This window comes from Nelusetta ayraudi, unplaced genomic scaffold (genome assembly GCF_046127955.1).
Source record: "Nelusetta ayraudi isolate G7.1 ecotype Tasmania unplaced genomic scaffold, CSIRO-AGI_Nayr_v1 ptg000019l, whole genome shotgun sequence".
In the NCBI taxonomy this organism is placed as follows: domain Eukaryota; kingdom Metazoa; phylum Chordata; class Actinopteri; order Tetraodontiformes; family Monacanthidae; genus Nelusetta; species Nelusetta ayraudi.
Window position 1 is genome coordinate 3386006 of NW_027466069.1, and position 18860 is coordinate 3404865.

The window sequence follows — 18860 nt, forward strand, 5'->3', positions numbered from 1 at the left end:
TGTGTGTGTGTGTGTGTGTGTGTGTGTGTTTGAATAATTTCAATTCTGTCCGATTTTGACACTGAACTCTATACATAAGTTGCTGTATCACATTCACACCATAATAAAGGAAACTGTTTGGTTCTTTGGTGTCAACATAATAAGCTGGCGAGGGGAAAGGGGTCGTTTCCACCAAGGCCTCGATTTCCTTCCTTATGCTCTCACTCCTAAGAATTCAACGTCCTGACTGAGGCAACATTGTGTGCAAGCCGAGACAATGGGCTAGAATGTAAGAAAATTAAACACTACACATTAAAAGGCGAAGCAGCTGGTGTAATAAACTGCCAGTGTTATGTAACATTTTCATATAGAAGACACTCAACATCCTTTCCAAGACGTTAGGCAAGATTTCAGTAATGAAGTTAGAGAGACCCCTTGTGGATAATTTGAGGACTATATGTGATAAAAAATATTTGCGATACATTAAAATAAAGAGGAAAAATAAACGGGGAAAGGTCAATGCTCCAAACGTATTACAAAATGTGAATATACATATGAATTAGATGCTTTGGCAAAATACTACATCATCTAACTCACAGCAATTCCTGCTGGAGAAAAAAGAGTTATAAAATCGTCAGGTCATAAGAAAGAGTTTTACAACCAGCATAGAAAATAGTTCCCAGCAAATTTGAATATTTCTTTTATTATGGTTAAAAATACTTAAAAATTGCTGTTGACTGTTGTTGTTTACAGAAGAAACGATTTCTGTGTTGATGGACCGCTTTCATGGAGATGATCAGCACACACACAAGCTGTGTGTGGCCAAGTTTGGCACAAAACAAGACCTGCATGGTGGGTCAAGAAAGAGCAAAGCAGTGGCAGCAAAGTAAAAATTGTGAAATATAAAGAAAGCAAAACATTTTTCCAAGCGAGCACAAGACTCAACTTAAGAAAAAATGGTTTGTACAGCAACAGGTCAAACAAAGTCAAGCACAGAAATGCTTTTATACAGATGCCATGATCAACGTTAACACATTTAAGCAATCCTAAGTTACCAAAATAATACCACTTAATTTCTCTACATTTTAACACCTATTTTAAAACAATAACTTTAAACATATGCAGCAAAATTATGACTAAAGAAGCACCCATGAAAAAGTTACTTTTTCAAGTTAAGACAGAAAACATCTGTGTCACAAAGGGGGAAAGAAAATCTTCCTTGGCAGCTACTCCTGTCTTTGACAAAATCAAATTATCAGCAAATGACAGCAGGCTTTTGAACATTCCTTTTACACAAAAAAGGGACATTTTCAGAGTGAAACAGAGTTTGGGTTACTGTGTCGCGGAATAGTGAAGCGATCACTCAAATAAACTGTACTGTACATTTCAAGTAAACCTGTTCCCATCAGGCGATTGTTCTCTGTTTTGCTTTTTTGTGATTTTTTGATTGAAAGCACCGTCTTTTTCATTTGATTCATAAAACTACATTTTTATTCTGTTTATTGTGTGATTTTTTTTTTTTTTTTAGATCAAGCTTATTTTAGATTTTACTTAATTAGAAAAAAAATAACCTGTGCATACAAGAGAATGGTAATTTTTAAAATATGTATTAGCTTATTGTGAGCATTTGTGAGTGTGGTAATGATGCAGCCAAAGTTGTTTGGTTTTTGTCTTTATGTGCTGGGAGCTAACAATGTTGCAAAAGTGTCTCAACGCTGAGACTTATTTAAAATGAAGCCAATGTCTGCATAAACAGAAAGCACACGGCTAATGTTTCTTTGAGACAGAATAAACACGGACTGGTGCAGTTTCAATCCTACAGTTTCCAACAGTCAATCCGGCCTGCTGTGTAAGATGTCTACAACCAGATAAGTAGCACAAGGACATTGCAGTGCACCGAAATTCAATCACAAGAAAATGTGATGAATCAGGACAACTGTCAGGCAACATCCTTCTAGACAACGGAAGCAATGGCAACTGACGCCAATTTAATGCTGTATGACAAACTCTCTAATGATCAGCCTGCGGGGTGGCTCCCCAGCTCAGTCTCGAAGTAGTAAATACTCTTTGATAGTTTCTGGTAGAGGAAGCTCTTTGACAGCGGTGGGGAGGAACTGTACCCCTAGACTCTGTCGGACCGTGCAGCGTGCAAGAGAGCGCAGCGTGGGGGCCTGAGTCACCATGCTGGTCAGCCTCGCCAGCAGCTGGGGGTCTTTACTCAGCTCTCTGGGAAGAGTGCCGTCGGCCCGTCTGATCTCAAACCGCCCCGCTGCCCGGCACAGCAAGTCAAGGCACTCCTCCTCCTGTTCAGTGCCCAGGCCGCGGGCCAACAGGGCCACCAAGCGGGAGATAGGGGTCTGGCCCTTTAAGTTGGTAACATGGACCTGGGCCCCGTAGTCTAGTAGCACTTTGACACTCTCCAGGTTGCCTTTCATGGCTGCCCAACTCAAAGGAGTATCATTGTTGTAGTCTCGGGCGTTGGGGCACGCGCCACTCTCCAGCAGGGCCCTCACACACTCTGGGTTATCCTTGAAGGCGGCCCAGTGGAGCGGTGTGTCTTTGTTACCGTCCAGAGCGTTTGCCAATGCGCCGTATTCCAACAGGAGCTCCACGCAGCTCTCATCCTTCTCCGCTGCATAGTGCAGTGCAGTGCGGTTATATCCATCTAAAGCATTCACCTGATGAGACAAACAGACCAGGTGAATAATGTACCGAGGAATTATTTCCCTGTCTAATTAGAAGGATAACTTATTTGGGTGAAAAAAAACAAACAAAAAAAACAACTCTCAAGTCTCCAGAAAAAAGCTTAGTTAGGTATCTGATTTTGTTGTTGTCAAGCTGCTTTGTTTTAGCTTCCACATATTTGGAAAAGACAAAAACAAAGCATCCACAAGGCAACATCTGGGCGGGGACGCTGTCTGTGCCAAGGTAGAGGAACAAGAAGATCACAAGGGGCTGATTTCCAGAACTGTGTATTTTGGCACAGACGTTCTCAGAAGCACAACGAGTGAAAGAAAAGGACGGAAATTTGTTTAATTTCTGGAGAGTTCACGGACAGGACAGTGGCGCACAATTGTTATAAAACACTGTCAAAGTGAATTTTGCATCACGTGGGAACTTGGATGTTGGATGTTGAACTTACCTCCGCTCCCTTTTCCAACAGCAACTCGACACAGTCAGCATCAGCAACCATGCACGCACAGTGTAGGGGCTTGAGCGTGCCATGCATCCGGTTCACATCAGCTCCCTGAGGCACGTGGGGGATGGCAGTGTCAATATAGCAGCACGAAGAACAAGTACTTATTCGAAATTGCAGTGCAAGATAAAAGGGGCCAACCTTGCGAATAAGATCCTCCACATTGTCATGGGGGAAAGAGCGGATGGCTGCAATGGTGCGGATGAGCCGCTCGGACAAGGAGTATTTACTCTGAATACTTTGCATTATGTACCACATAGTAGAGCTCATGTGTAACTGAGGACCATGGCACCCGTGCAGGGGTGTCTCAATGGCACACTGGAAAGAACAAACAACAAAACGCATTTGCAGCACTACTTTCTTGCAATGCTGTTACATATAGTTGTGGCTTTTTTATACCGCAGCCATTCAAATAATTTGTTAGACATTACTACAACAACTTTACCACTATGTTATACTGCTGCATCATCAGTAACTTATGTGTGCAGAGAATCCTGGTTATTCTTGTTCGTCTATATATATATATATATATATATATATATATATATATATATATATATATATATATATGTATATATATATATATATATTTTTTTTTTTTTTTTTTTTTTTTTTTAACATTTTACATTTTACACATAACCTGACTTTCTTTCTTAGCCAGCTCATATATGTGAATTTCACAGCAGCCATGCTAGATAACGATCACGGAACATTGTTTTCGAACACCAAATCGAGAAATAAAGACACGGGCTTATATCCCGTTCCCGTTTCATTTAGCACACTTGCTAAGAGGCCTTCTGTTATCCGACACGAACCCACGACCTACATGGTTCTGCTATGAAAGTCGTCAGACGGCTAGAGAGGAACGTCTGCTCCACGTAAACAAACGGCTGACAGCTATGACATTAGCCCTGGCGAGACGAAGCAAGCGAGAAGCTGGCGATGCTAGTGGAAAGACGCGTGTGACAACGCATTCAAGGCAAATACGCAACGCTTATCGACTTGCGATCAGACGCCTGTGGGCTCAGCCAGAAGTAAAGCCCCCTTGACGGCTTCACCCGGGCGCAAACAAGCAGCTCACCTAGCATTAGCTAGCTCGGTGGATAACGGCAACGTCCAGGCGCAATGAAGATTCGACACTCACAGACGAACAAATCACATGACACTTCTTAAAAAACACTCTTGGAGACTCATTTTGAATAGCCGAGGCGTAGGCCACAGTAAAATGGGGCGTTTGTATAAACAACGTACCGTTTATGGTCCACTGTTTGAAGATGTTTCAGGCTAACAAACCCACTGCTGGCTCACCTCGACATAAACACAGGACGTCACGGCTCGCGGCCACGCCCTCCGCCTCGAACCCCTGCGGCCTCTGGCCCACTGTGGTGCTGGAGTGAACGGGCCGTGCAGTATCAAACCAGTGCATCCAAAACGTGTATTCTTTTTGTCCACTGAAGTCACTGGCCAGCCAAGCTGGTCCCACGCCTTCCCGATATAGAAGTTTATGGCAGCGGCGCAGGCATCCAGCAGCATTCCATGAATGCCACCAGCTCACGACACGACCATATAGAGACGCCTGCGACCTGCAGAGACTAGTGGCAGTACAAGTCACTGCAGACTGACAGGTTGGGCTCCCCCTGGTGGTCGACAGTCGAACGTCTATGCTTTAAATTGGCCTTTGTGACTAAAGGAAATTATTAGCAAACAAAAACATCTACAACTGCATCTCATGATGGATTTGTTTCCTATAACATGACTAGAACCAAACAATACTGTTTTTTTTTGTTTTTTTTAGAATTCCAACCAAAGCAACGTCCTCACTTCACATTTCTTAAAAACACCATACTCCTGATTATTTTTTAAACCTGAATCAACCTGCAGAACTCAATCATCACAATCTTCCTCAAACACAGTAATCAATTATAGAAGCATGTTACAATTTCCTATGGAAGAAACATGACACTTTGAAAGCCAAATCAAAATAATTTATTTTTGGTGACATTTCATACAGTTCTGGGATTGTGTCTCAAACACTTGGTTGTTCCATTTCGAGAATTCCCTTTGCCACCCCGACCAAATTAACAGAAAAATAACCCAAACATATGCAGGGGAGGGGGGGTGGGAGGGGATGAAGGGTGGGTGTGGTGGGATAATTTCTGCAGATATTTGCAAGCCTGTTAACATCAACCATGTTTCTAAAATGATTTCACATTACTCATGAGTAAGATTTTTTTCATCTTAAAAAAAAAAAAAAAAAGTTAGTGCATTTATTTAATTATACTAAACCACTAGCTGCTCATACTGTCAATGAAAAACAACAGCTCCAGTGATCGGTTACTCTTTTACTGCATCACTAATCCCAAAGTCAATGCATCAAGTATTTAAAAAAAAAAAAAAAAAAGGAAAAAAAAAGAAAAAAAAACAACTTCTGCTGACATCTACAATATTATATATAAATGTCATCTGCGTGATTTTATTTTGCCAATGCGATTTCACACAACGTTGGGGAAGCCAGCCTACCAAGATTGGGAGAAAAGCGTTGTGCATCAGAATTAAAAATAAATAAACTTAAGAAGCAATACATACAGAGAATCAAACTTCAAAATCTAAATCCATCTGTTTATTTTCTGAAAATTTAAAAAAAAAAGAAAATGAAAAGAAAACAAACCAGAAAACTCACCCTAAAAGCACAAAAACAATCTGCTGGATACCTGCAGTCAAAAGCCTCCCTCTGATAAACCAGAACTAAAACAATTACATTCTCCCACACACATTTCTAGTGAAGGGTTATTACAATATAGCATAGGCAACTACACCTCTACAGCGTCGTCAAAATCCAGTTTCACTGGGCCAAAATGTTCCCCCAAGACTATGTTATGTTAGCAGACCTTGTCAATTAAAAAAACAAAAAAAAAAAAAAAAAACAAATCAAGACTTTCTCCTAGCACACTATGATCATAGGCAGCTGGCACATAGCACGTGAAAATGTCCCAAATTGTCTTCATTATCCAAGACTTGGCTGCCAAATTTGTTATCAACCTTAGCTAACAGCACTCCTCAGTCTAATTCTTTTGACACTATGCCACTGTTAAGAACAATTCACAGATATAAGCTTGAACCTGGATACCCTGCGAGGATGTACAAACAGCCAAATCTCCCCCGGAAAAAAAACCCAAAACAAAACAAAACACCCCCCCCCCCCAAAAAAAAAAAAAAAAAAAAATCAGCCACGCTGACGGGTCCAATCTTAACCACAAGCCCAAATCAGGTTTCATCCACGTCCCTTGGAGAATCCTTGAACTGCCCAAGTAAACATGTAAACAGAGAACCTGACTGATTATCAACATGACAGTGGTCTGAATCCATCAGGTAAGAGATTCGCGTAAAGTCAAAAAATAAAAAAAATAAAAAGTAAAGTAAAAACCTCAAAGGGTGAAAAACTTTGGACCAGGCTAGCAGTTTCACCGTGGCGAGGAGGCCAGGGAGCAACCCCAGAGAGAGCATCCGATTCAGACAAAAGCCGCACATGTGACACTTGGGAGCCAATCATGAAACGAGGTTCAAAAAAAGACCGGTGAGACATGTTACTATACACGAGAAGACCACAATGTCCAGTTCTGGGACAAATGATTTTGAATCTCGGATGTAAATAAAAAATTGAAGAAAATAAAACTCAAAACGTCATCCATCCTCATCACGTCAGTGCAACACAGCACTGCAGCACTTTTAAATGGTTTCGCTTCAACAATGTATCAATGCATACAGACATCAGTCAAGCGCCTCCAGTCATACTTGCAAACCGAAGCACACAAAACAAAAATTAAAATTAAAAACAAAACTGATGTCTCATAGCGTGTTAGTGATATCTTTGTATATGTACATGACATACCGTATATGCATGTTTTTTTTTTCTCTTAGTGCATATAAGTTCTTGCAGACATCTACTTGTTTTAAAATTTGAAAAGGTAGCGGGCCGTACGTCGGCCGTCGATCCCACCTCCTCCTCCTCCTCCTCCTCCTCCTGCTGCTGCAGCGGGAATGAGACGTCCTCCCAATAAATCGCACTTAAGATTCTTTTAAGCATGAGGAGGGCATGACATGATTTCTTCTCGTTTCCCATTATTTAAAAAAATTCAAAAACAAAAAAAAAAACAAAAAAACAAAAATCACTCCAAGTCCTTCAGGTGTCATTTTTGCCCGTCAGTCCCGGAGGTCCCGTCTAAAAGCTTTTTATTTTTTCTTCCTCTGGACAAACTCCAGGGTGGGAGGTGGCTACCATAATGTTGTTGCTTTTATGTTAATCATTTTTATATAATCATATATATTTTTTTGTATATATATATATTTATATTTTCATATATTCATACAACTTTTTTCCTTTAAAATCAAGTTTCTGTTTCTTTCTTTCTTCTTTTTTTTTTGCTTTCACTTCTTTACTTTGGCGATACTGGTGGGATGTTCTGCTCCTTGCCAGTGTGCCTGTAGCTCCCTTGCGGGGAGTTGCGTCGGGCCGGAGGCGGGCGCCTCTGGTCCCGGAACTTGAGGCCGCCGCCGCCGCCCCTGGGGCCGTTGCTGCGGTAATAGCCTTGAGAGTCACGTTCGCGTGGCGGCCGGCTCTCCTTCAGCTCCCAGCCGCCCTCCCTGTCGTGGCTTTTCTCCTGCTTGTCGCCGCCGCCGCCGCCGCCGCCGCCGCCGCTAGAGCCAGGCTCCTCGGCCTTGTTCACCCGCAACTCGCGCAGTGGCTGGCCAGGTGTGGGAGTCGTGGGCGATGGTGAGGGTGAGGGGGCCGGCGCGGCGGGGGGAGGGTCCTTGGGTGGTCGCTGGCACACCTCGGCGTAGCTGAGCTTGCGAGGCTCCTGAGGCAAGAAAAAGAGCACGGTTAACACAAAGCGACTCGACCCAATTCACTGCTGGTTCTGATTATTATTCCTCCAGTTCAACCCTCAGATCTCATAATCTGAATGATCACAGGGGGGGGCAGTAGGACATCCTGGGCTTCTGGTGGGACAGTCAGAGGTGAGATCAGAGGTCAGAGAGACAGAGAGGAGATGCAGAGAGAGGAGAGAGGAGAGAACCAGAGCCAGTCTGCCCACCGCCTCGCTTCCCTCTTTGCGCTCAAGTTCTCGTCATTGGGGTCATGGTGGTGACTGAGGACACCTCGGGGCCAATAAGAGGGATGGTCTCTCACCTGTACGGGTGTCGGGGCGGCAGGGGCTGGCGCGCTGGATGCTGCTGGCGTGGAGGCAGCAGGCGGCTGGGGCCTGTTGCCAGGTGCGGGGTGTGTGGAGGGGGCAGGGGTGGCGGCGGGGGTGGGGGCGGGGGCGGCCGCCGCGCTGGGAGGAGGGGGGCGCGGCGTCGCTTTTACGGCGGGAGCCTCTGTGCGTTCAAACCTCTTCTCCTGGCTCGCCGCGCTGTTGGACACACGGGAGTTAGAGAAGGCTTTGGGCGCCGCTGAGGCGGGGCGTGCCGACGTGACCGGCAGGCCGCCGTACCCAGGGGCCGAGGGTCCGGGTGGTTGCGAGGGGGTCTTGGCCAGGGCGGGACTGGAGGCGGTCGCGGCCTCTTCTGTAACTTGGGCCGGACCTGAGCCTGGACTCACGGTAGCTACTTTATTGGCTTGTTCAGTCTGGGGAGGGAAAGAGGGAGAGAGAGAGCGAGCAAGGGGACGTTATTACAACTGAGCAGCCACTAGGAGGCGTGGAGTTTCAATTTCCAAACCGCCAGTCTCCTCCTCCTACTCCTCTTCCTCACCTTGTCTCTGTACAAACCGCGCACGACGTCCGACATCCGGTTCTCCAGCACCGGCTCCCCCTGCGTGCTGACCACGCAGCCGGGCAGAGGCGGGAAGTTGGTGGCGGCCAGGTCGAACTTGGGCGGGGAAACCTTGATCTCGGCCAGCGGCACGGGCCTCTGAAATGAAGGCAGACACACGTGTTCAGGGGGGGGTGTCGAGTTTTTAATTGAGAGTCTACGATACGGCGACGTGTCGACCGCTCACCGTGATCCGATCATCCTCCCGCCTCCTCCGGGTCCCTCTATAGGGCGTCCGTCTGAAGGGACAAAGCATCAACGCGTCGTGAGCTCAATACCTGCCTGCACTCATGCACGTTAAGATCACCGTGTATCACTTAATTCATATAAATGTCATTTGTACATATTTTTTTTACCCGTTGTATTCTGTATATACTTCTGGCAATATTAATTACTCCTTTCATTCCTGCCTATAGTGTGTGTGTGTGGTATGTGTATAGAAATATAGAGCTCTATCTAGAGATATACATTTATCTTAGAGATGCAAATGATCGATTCATTGATTAATCGTTAGTTGATCGTTAATCGATCGATTAATGATTAATTGATAAGCGCTGATCTTTCCTGAGAACCTAAATTTCGCAATGAAAAATGTGTAAGTAAAACATTATTTAACTCTTAAATAATGTTGAGGGTCCAATGTGACCCATTTTTACATTAGAGAACAATAAAAACACCCTAAAAATTTACCCTCTGACTCTCACATTTCAACCCCTCGGCCCCCCCAAAAAAAGTTGTTCAAAAATAACTTGTTCTAGGTGTATTATGTCCATCACAGTATCTACAGGTGAATTGCTCTTTCCTACCACTACACCATTATCATGATATTAACTACCTGTGTAAAAAAAAAAGTTTGATTAATTGCGACTAATTTGATTTTAATCGACTAAATTCTTAATCGACAATTAATCGATAACCAATCCAACCCTAAACTATATCAATCTATCTATATAATCTAGAAGCTCTCACCTTCCACGTCCGGCCATGCCGTTGTCATCGCTGTGCTCCAGGTTGGAGGAGAGGTGCGAGAAGGCGGCGGTCAGGTCGGCCGCCGTCTGCACGGAGCCGGCGGTGGCGGCGACGGGGGGCTGCGGGCTGCGCAGCCCGGTGAGACTCTCCAGCGGGACGGGCGTGATGGACGCCGAGGTCACCTCGTTCGTCCTCACCTGTGGCTTCAAGTGGTTTCTGTCGCGACGGGGGAGGGGGAAAAAGGGAGCTAGCGTCAAAACGTGCGTCGGAACTCTTCACCTTGAGAGCGGCTGGCGGCCGGTGTTTCCTGCTGGGAGGATTTTTGGACTGCACGGTGAACTAATTGCTCCAAAATGTCCTCATAACCTTTGTACAGTATGTTGTCCCAAGTTCTTTTTACCACCATTTTCTCAGAATTCAATAACGTACATCAGTGGGTAATTAATATGGAGCCATTTAAGTTTTCTTTCTGCTTTTACCAGGAGAATGAAATCACATTTTATTTCTGGGCTTTATTTATAGGTTGAGGCGGCTAACAGCCCTTCTTACAAATTCAATGACGGCAAACGCAGTCATTAGTCCGCTTTGCGCTTCTCTGCATCAATCACACACAATGAAGGAAACTCAACGGGTCTGCAGGAAACACCGGCAGCACCGGTCGGCCGCCAGAGACCCGAGGACAACATGCCGCGTCCTCGGGGTGAAAACACGTCAACATGCGGGACTCTGTTTGCGCTCGTGATTGGTTGAAGCCGTGGCGAGTTTTGACGTCAAAACGCGTCTGGGAAAGAAAGAAAGAAATCTTCAACCGACCGCAAAACTCATTTCAGAAGAGCTGACAACCCCCACGCCAGGCCGCAAAGCGTCGGGGTGATTTTCGACCCTCAGATCTCATAATCTGAACGCTCATCGGGACGAGAGCCAGAGCGGCCGACTTTTGGAAAGGCTGGGAGGAGGGTGGGAGAGCGAGAGGGAGGGAGGATCAAGACGGAGAGAAGGGAGGAGAGAGAGAGAGAGAATCCAAAGCCAGCAGCTCTGCTCTGCAGCTTCCCCTCTATGCGCATTGTGATCTCATCACCGGGTCGTAAAGCAGCTGCCTGATATTTACAGGTTCTCAGATTGGAGTCTGCGAGGCGGCGCCTCCAGGGTGTCAGCGTTTCTTTGCGTGGCAGGTGACGCCGCAGGGATGGCGAACCACGTTAACAAAGGAGGGTGAAAAAAATAGCAAATGAAGATGGATATTAGTTGTGATGGGGATGTCAAAGCAGGGAACTGAGGGCGGAGCCACGACTGGGGGCGGGAGGAGCAAAAAAAAATTAAAATAAACTCAAATAGCCAGTCAGTGTCCTGCAATGCCGCCGCCATGTGGTCGCAAGGGACACGGGGCGGCGACACTGACCGGCGACAAACACTGATCACACTGATGGCTGCAGAACAGCTGCACAGACATAACTAAGTTAAGGATTTTAGTCATTTGGCTGCTGCTGCGGTGTTGAGGCAAAGGGGATGAATGATGGTAGGAGGTGAAGCTTGTTGTAAAGTAGGTAAAACGGTGGTACCTGAAGGCATTTATTACATTCTTTCTGGAGTAAAGGGGGACACTATGGGAAGGGGGGAGTCGAAGAAAAAAAAAAAGAGAGAGAGGGAGTGAAGAGAATTTCACCCGGCATCATTTTTACACAAGAGAGAAAAAATTCACCACAGCGAGGAGAAGAGGAGGAGACCTTACCGGTTTCTGTTGAAGGGGCGCGTGATGTTGAGAGAGTTCGAACCACCTTTGTAGTGTCCAGCGGAGCCAAATCCATTCACAAAGCTGCTGTTGGGAAACGGGGCCTGCACAAAGAGACGGAGCAGAGAGGGAGGGGTTGGGAGAGAGAGAAAAAACAAACAAACGATGAGGCAACAGTTTGTTCATTCGACGACGGTCGCACAGGCCCAGGTCCAAAAAGTGTCGTTGGGTGTGTGTGTCTGCCATGCGTCATGCAACGGATGGCATCACTTTTAGTACCCACACAATACATAGGTCTGCCTTCGTACTTGGTATTTACGTCCTGTTTATTTCTACTTTTATCAAGCTATTTATTTACAACTCGTTTTTATTACTGTGCGTCTGTGCGTGTGTGTGTGTGTGTGTGTGTGTGTGTGTGTGTGACGGGTTCTGTTTGAGCAGCTGGCCACATTTCAATTTCCCTCGGGATAAATAAAGTACAATCAAATCAAACTCAATCAGATGAATGAAAATGAGCGCACGGTCGAGTATCCGTCTCTCACCAGCGGCGTCTCGAAGTAGGGGGTGGGCGAGGGCGTCCAGGTGGGGGGCACGATGCCGTAGACGGGGTACTGCTGCTGCGGGTAGACGTGCTGCATGTAGAGCGGCGAGCTGAACTGCGACTGGCTCTGGGACTGCTGAGCGTACAGGCTGCTGCTGTCCATGCTACGGTAGCCATTCTTTGCAAAGAATGTGTTGATGGCCTTTATCCGGGCCTGGGCGCACAAAATGGAGGCGCGGAGGAGAGGAGCGGCGGACGAGATAAATGATTAAGAAAATGTGCGAATGACTCAAAAAACAAAACAGACACTTCCCAAACGGTTCTTTCCACCGCGACGTCTGACTCACCATGATGGGCTTCCCCTGAAACGTCTTCACTTCCTCTCTCAAGTACTTGTAGGCCTGCAGGGGCAGAAACGAGGTCAACAAATGGCTGACCGCTGGTGTGACATGCTCATAGGGGGTGGGGTGGGGTGGTTGGGGGAGCAGGGGGCAGTCACCTGTTGGGCATCCGTGTCCGATTGGAATGTTATGTACCAGCTGTTGTTGTGTGCAAACTCGACGCTGATCACCTTGGGGCAGTTGTCGTTCTTAAACAGAGACTCCACCTCCTGCGAGTTTACGGGAAAAAAAAATCAAAGACAAGAACCGTGTTAGACACCGACTGGACCGCTTGCTCCCCTTAACCTGCGGCTTTTAAGGTCGTCTCTACCTCGACGGGCGTTGTCTCTGGGACTTCTCTGAGGATGATGATGCACCGCTTGTGATTGGGACGAACTTTCTCGCCCTTCTCGTCCACCTGTACCATCGGCGAGGCTGAAAGCAAACAGAGGGGTTTTAGTTTCATGGCCGGGGTGCAAGCTGATGGCAGAGTCCCGGTGGCTTACATCTCAACACGTCCAGGATGAGGTCCAGGTCAGTGGTGAGGACCTTGATGCCCTCCATGCTGGCGATGGTCCAAATGGGAACGAACTGGTCGCTGTCCATTTGCGACATCAGGTACAAATCCTTGGAGAGGTTTTCTCTGAGGATGGGAGGGAGAAAGGACAAAGGCTTCTTAATGCGGGGACACGACGCATGATTTACACCAGGGGTAACCGACGTGGTGACGTGTTGGGATGTGTCTACAACTCATTCTCATCCAACCTTTGTCGAGTCAGTTTTGATAATTATTCAAAACTCTTTAATGTGATCATTAATTATAATATTATGGTAGCCCTTCATATGACTCAGAACCCATGAAGTAGCGCTCAGGTTCGAAAAGGTTGGCGACTCCTGATTTACACCAGATTTGAAAAGACCTGCAGGTGTGCGGTTAATAATCGATGCCATTTGTCAACCAGACTGAAACTAACTTCAGAGTCAGTCACGCTCCTGCCCACAAGGGGGCCAGATGGAGAAGGCGGTTTTAAGTACAGGTGAGTGGAAGCTACAGACGCAGTCTCTGACCCTCAGATCTCATAATCTGTACGCTCATTGGGACGGGAGCGAAACAATTGACTTTGAAAAGAGCGAGAGAGGCAAGAAAAAGAAGACAAAGGGGAGAGAGAGAGAGAGAGAGAGAGAATCAGAGCCAGTCGTTCGCTCCCACACGCTCCCTCTATGCGCATTTTGATCTCATCACCGGGTCAGACGGGAGTTCAGCCGGGCGTTTCTCGGGCGTTTCCCACACCTCTGGCTTTTACATCAGGGGGAAATGCTAATTTACGGTGGCGCTTTCGCCCCCTCCTCCGCTGAACTCAGGCCAAAGTGTGAAAAAGAAGCACACGAATTCTCACCTGGAGAAGTAGAACTCCAGCTCCTTCTTCAGCGACTCGCGCAGGTTCTCGGTGGAGATCGGCTGCTCCTCGGGTTTGGAATCTGAGACGGGATAAGAAGAGGAGGAGAGACGTCAGCGAAGTTCACCTTCTCGGGCCTAGAGGTCTTTAAAAACACATCGGCTGTTCGATTGAGCTACAGTGCCGCCACCAGTCACCGCGCAACTCATTGCCGTCGCGCCGGGCAAAATTGATTTCCACTCCGTCTCATCCAGATAAGCTGGGGCGGCGGCGAGAGGAGCGTCCAGGCCGCATTGGTGTACTTTGACAAGTAAACTGCATCATGTGATGTAATCTAATCAGCAGAGCCCAGGCTCTGTTTCCATATTAGTTCCTTCACACCGAGTACGGTTATGGGGCCTCAGACCCAAAAGTGGCTCAAAGGGACAATCGAAGTGGCGCGGAAGCAAAAGCGCACGGCGACCCGCTCGGCTGCGCGCTAGATTCTTTTTTTCTTAACCACTCGGGCTTCAATCTCGTTGGCCTGCGAGCGGCGCCACTGACCTGAGGTCCCCTTGGTCGGCTCGGCGGGGGGGAAGCCCAACTCCGGCGGGTCCATTCCGTTCACTGCTATCTCAGCTGTTGCTGTGGAGCTGCTGTCCTCCAGGGCGGCAAATCCCACAGTGAACTGCTTGCAGCCGGCTGATGAGGGATCAGAATAACCTGCGAGGGGAGAAGGTAAAGGGGGCTGAGGGCGAGTGGGAGGGGCCGACACGCAACGCCTGCTCGCCCCTGAAAACCAACCGGTAGCTTCTTATTTACTTGATTGAGTCATCTTTAAAAAAAGAAAAGAAAAAGAATCCCACCAATTCCTTTAAGTGATTTGACGCAAATGAATGAAACCAGTTTAGGTGTAGCGACGTCTTGGACCTTCGTACATCAGAGTAAGTTTTTTTAGTTTTACAGTAACTGATCTTTTTAATTCTTTTTATTTTTTTTTTACATTTTAAAGGTCCCATTTTTACGGGGATGGAAAAGAGAACAAAATCTAATATTTTCAGAAATAAAAATACATCTTCAGACTGAAATATTATTTGCTTTACTTTCCAGAAAGTTTTGTGCCAAAAGTTTTAAACAGTTTTAAAAACCATCCCTTGGTGATGTCGTAAAGGGCTCAAGTCTGTGCCTATGTGAAGCAGCTGAAAAGAAGTGAAACAATCCTGTCGAGGTGCAGTGCGGGAACGCCGGTGTCTCTTACCCTCGCTGAGGTCCGAGGGAGGCCAGTGGTGGCCGCTGGCGACGGCCTCGGTGGAGGCCACTGGCATCTCCTGCCACACCTTGGCATTCGGGTTCAAACCGGCGCCCTTCGAGGTCACCTTTTGAAGAACAAACAGCACGGCCAATGTGACGTCTGTCGGCTAAATTCAAGCATTCACACACACAGACGAGTTCGAGTTCAAACAGCCGTCGGCAGAAAAACTAATTATCCGTGGGACAGATGTTAGAAGCTGTGTTTTCACATCATTTAGAAACAAACATCCGAGTCTCTCGGGAGTAGTCGCCTAAAGCGATGAGCGCTCGTCAGCAGGAAAATTAATTCCATCTATTCAGATACCAAGCCACGCAAAATGTTGAAAAAAAATAAGCAAATGGCAGTGTAATCACTCAAGAGTGCAGGTAATATCTACCAGTTTCCCCTCTTTCAGGTAGGAAAACATAGTGGCCAAAGATTATTAAATGCGAGTTAAAAGAAAAATCCCATCAAAAGCATGAAACATGGGGGTCACACCAAGCCAGGCCGCTAATTCACTCATCCTTCAAGAACACGTCCAGGTGGCCACTGACAGAAATCACCTGGCGGGATCTTCTAATGACACCGCACCTGCACGCCTGGCAGCCTCAATGGGCAACAATTAATTGGAAACCGGAGAAGTAAAAGTGAAATGTGCCACGGGGCCCCGTGATCCCCTGCAGACCAAAGAGGCTTATTATTGCGTTCACCTCGAGGAGGTGGGGGGGGGGGGATAAACTCAAGGCTTTGTCCAGCCGCGGCGACGGCGACTGTGCTGTGGCACATTGCTGATAAAAAAAAACAAAAAAAACTGTGACTTTGTTTAACTTTCTGCAGTGCAAATCTTAGAAGGATTTACACCCCCCCCCCCCCCATTTTTTTTTGAATAAGAGAAGCTGTGAGGTGGCTGCAAAAAGTGCTGACCCTCGAGTGAACCGTGACTAAGAATAGGCAGAGTGCCGTACATTGTGTAGGGAGGCAAACAGTGACGCTAGCGCGGCCTCTGAAAACGCCATTCCAGGCAAATAAAGGGGGGGGGATAGGTGAGGGGGTCGCGGGTATTTACCCGACACCGTCACTTGCCATCTGTTAATAAAAAGGAGGACCTGCTCTCTCCCACAGGCACTCGGCCTGACAATTACACCTGCTGCTGCTCACAACAACATCACACCCCCCCTCATCCTCCTCATCATCATCAACTGGGCGGATGTGCCCTCGAGCCTCGTGCGTGTCATTCAATCCAGAGACCCTGGACATTTTACGCGTTGTGCAATTTGACACATGCTCACGGAGCACTGCCTCCCTCTGTCGCCGCGTTACAGGGCCGTGTCGAGCCTTTGCAGTCAGCTGACTGCGCAGCGCAGCGCCGCACAGGCCAGGTGCTCGCGACGCATGTCCCTCGGCTAGCTAAATTAGCTCGCAGCGCGATTAGCTAGTGCACAGCGCTCCCGAAGCCGAGCGGGTTTTATTCCTCGCACCGCAATCGCGGCGTCGCTTGCATTCGAACGACGCAGGCGCCGGCCAGTGCGTCTTTGATCTGCTCGTCGGAACCGAATTTTACAAAAGCCGCGTCGTAACTCGCTGGCTAATGATTACTCAGCAAACTATTGAATAAGCTTCCTTGTTGCATTGGCTAGGCTAGCCCGCTGCCTGCCAGAGCTGCAGTGCTGCCGATACGGCTAGAGATAAGTGTTTATAAAAAAAAAAAAAAAAACATAATTAAAAAAAAACAACCTGCCAGTGCCTGTTGCAAGTGACGAGACGCCAATAAAAAAAACTACCATATGTACAGCATTTCCAACCTTTTTGTTTTATTACCGATGAAATCATTATAACATCAACTATCAGACAGCAAATGAGCAAATAGTTAGAAACTTAGATTTAAGTGTTGACTTACTGTTAACTCCAGACATATCATTTCTAAGTTAATTTTAGATTCTGCTTGGCGAATATCACCCGCAGGACGCCGAAGGGGGCGTAATATGCTAACAGGTATCCAATTAGCAGCCGCTTAGCCAGCTAGTTAGCTCAAGCAGGCCCCACTCACCATGCCGCCTGAGCCTCCCTCGCTCCCAAGTGGAGCCTCGTCCTTCCCACCGGTCTTCGGTCCGGGATCAGCCTCCTCCTGCAGCAGCGGCGGCTCTCCGCTCTGGTCTGAACTCATCAGCCGCTCCTGACTCTCTTCCACCCCGTCGCGTTCTCCCGGCCCCCCGCCTTCCACCACCTTCTCTTCCAAAAGAACGTGGCTGGGCTCAGCAGTCTGTCTGGTTCACTCCTGCTAGACTGGATCGGCCAGCAAGCACACTGAAACTAGCTCCCGTGCTAGCCGGCTAGCAGGTGTGCTACTGACTGCGGCTAACGACCTAGCGTGCTGTGAATCAACTGGGCGAGCTCTCGCCAGCTAGCTCAATCAATCAATCAAACTTGCACGCTAAGCTACTAGTGGCGTACGGCGATGGCAAACCATGACTTTCCTCAGAGCACAGTCTCCGCTGGCGTTTCACCGATGAAAACCCGACACACCGGCTTCGTGAGACGCATTCCTAACCGGGCGACCGGAGCGGACACTGGGGACACGCACCCTTCTAAAGCGCAGGCACACAGTCCGCCGAAGTCCCGGCTGCCACCGCGAGTTCTCGGTGACCTCTGCACAAACTATTTCCTGTTCCGGTTTTGTGCTGTAGTCACGCCGTATATGTTGTGGTAGTCTTGCGTAATCGAGAAGAATTCAAAGCCACAGGCTTCGTCTCAGGATTCCCCTAGATTTAGTTTGAAGAGGATTTTTGGATTAGAGTTAATAGGGATCATTATTTTTATAACAATAATTCGAATACATAATATGCTTATTATTATTATTATTATTATTATTATTATTATTATTATTATTATTATTATTATTATTATTATTTATTAGAAAAATATTTCAAATTGTTTTTGTCAAATGCTAATATCATTATTATTATTATTATTATTATTATTATTATTATTATTATCATCATAAAATGGTTGCACACAACTTGACATCATTTCCATATGTATTGATTGTGTTGACCATTTTGCTATGTCTGTTTCTTTTTGTGTTTTGTGAGTTTCACTAATATATCCCAATTCGTGCAGTCTCGAGTATACCTTTGTGGCAGTATTTTACTGCTTTGCCACTGTGGTAATAATGAACATGAAGGGTCGGAAAGTCAAGGTTTAACGATTGGCTCAGTGCTGCGTCAAAAGAAAAAAGGGGCAATGTAATACAATCACCTTGTTGCCCAGTTTCAAACGCAATCAGGGAAGAGGACCTAATCTGCTCTGTGATCAAATGGGTTTCACTTACATATTGATTAGTATGAGTGGATACTTTGGAGAGACTGCTTTATAACCCCCACTGTGTGAAACGGCAGTTCTCGCAGAGGGATTTTTTTCATCTGACCTATGATTAGGTTTTTACATGCGTTTCCTTATGACTTAAAGTGAGCAATATAGAACCAAGGCTCGTGGGACAAAGAGCTTTTCATGACAACCATGAGCTCATCAAGTGAGAAGGAAACGAGAGGCTGATAGCTTGTATGGATCAGGAGGTTTTGAGTAAACACC

The 18860-nt window shown here is 46.8% G+C and overlaps 2 protein-coding genes across 5 annotated transcripts; both read right to left on the minus strand.

Annotated features, from left to right (window-relative positions):
* Positions 1–670: 670 nt before the first annotated feature.
* On the minus strand, positions 671–4749 carry asb8 (ankyrin repeat and SOCS box containing 8). Of its 2 annotated transcripts, none has more exons than XM_076026374.1 (4): positions 4427–4749; positions 3317–3493; positions 3122–3226; positions 671–2657 (listed from the first exon to the last, which is right to left on the minus strand). In XM_076026374.1, the coding sequence occupies exons 2-4, from the start codon at positions 3443–3445 to the stop codon at positions 2022–2024; spliced, it is 870 nt and encodes a 289-aa protein (XP_075882489.1). In that variant the 5' UTR covers positions 3446–3493; positions 4427–4749; the 3' UTR covers positions 671–2021. The 2 variants fall into 2 exon arrangements, with proteins under 2 accessions (XP_075882489.1, XP_075882491.1); XM_076026376.1 differs by lacking the exon at positions 4427–4749 and adding an exon at positions 4002–4398.
* A 397-nt stretch (positions 4750–5146) lies between these two features.
* Positions 5147–17935, minus strand: larp4aa (La ribonucleoprotein 4Aa). Of its 3 annotated transcripts, XM_076026370.1 has the most exons (17): positions 17320–17935; positions 15240–15357; positions 14546–14704; positions 14003–14084; positions 13112–13248; positions 12937–13040; positions 12725–12835; positions 12573–12626; positions 12227–12439; positions 11685–11788; positions 11515–11556; positions 9956–10171; positions 9174–9225; positions 8927–9085; positions 8668–8801; positions 8364–8586; positions 5147–8031 (listed from the first exon to the last, which is right to left on the minus strand). In XM_076026370.1, exons 1-17 carry the CDS (start codon positions 17434–17436, stop codon positions 7609–7611), a joined length of 2448 nt encoding a protein of 815 aa, XP_075882485.1. In that variant the 5' UTR covers positions 17437–17935; the 3' UTR covers positions 5147–7608. The 3 variants fall into 3 exon arrangements, with proteins under 3 accessions (XP_075882485.1, XP_075882483.1, XP_075882484.1); XM_076026368.1 differs by having other exon boundaries at positions 8364–8801; positions 17320–17933; XM_076026369.1 differs by lacking the exon at positions 11515–11556 and having other exon boundaries at positions 8364–8801; positions 17320–17931.
* Positions 17936–18860: the final 925 nt, after the last annotated feature.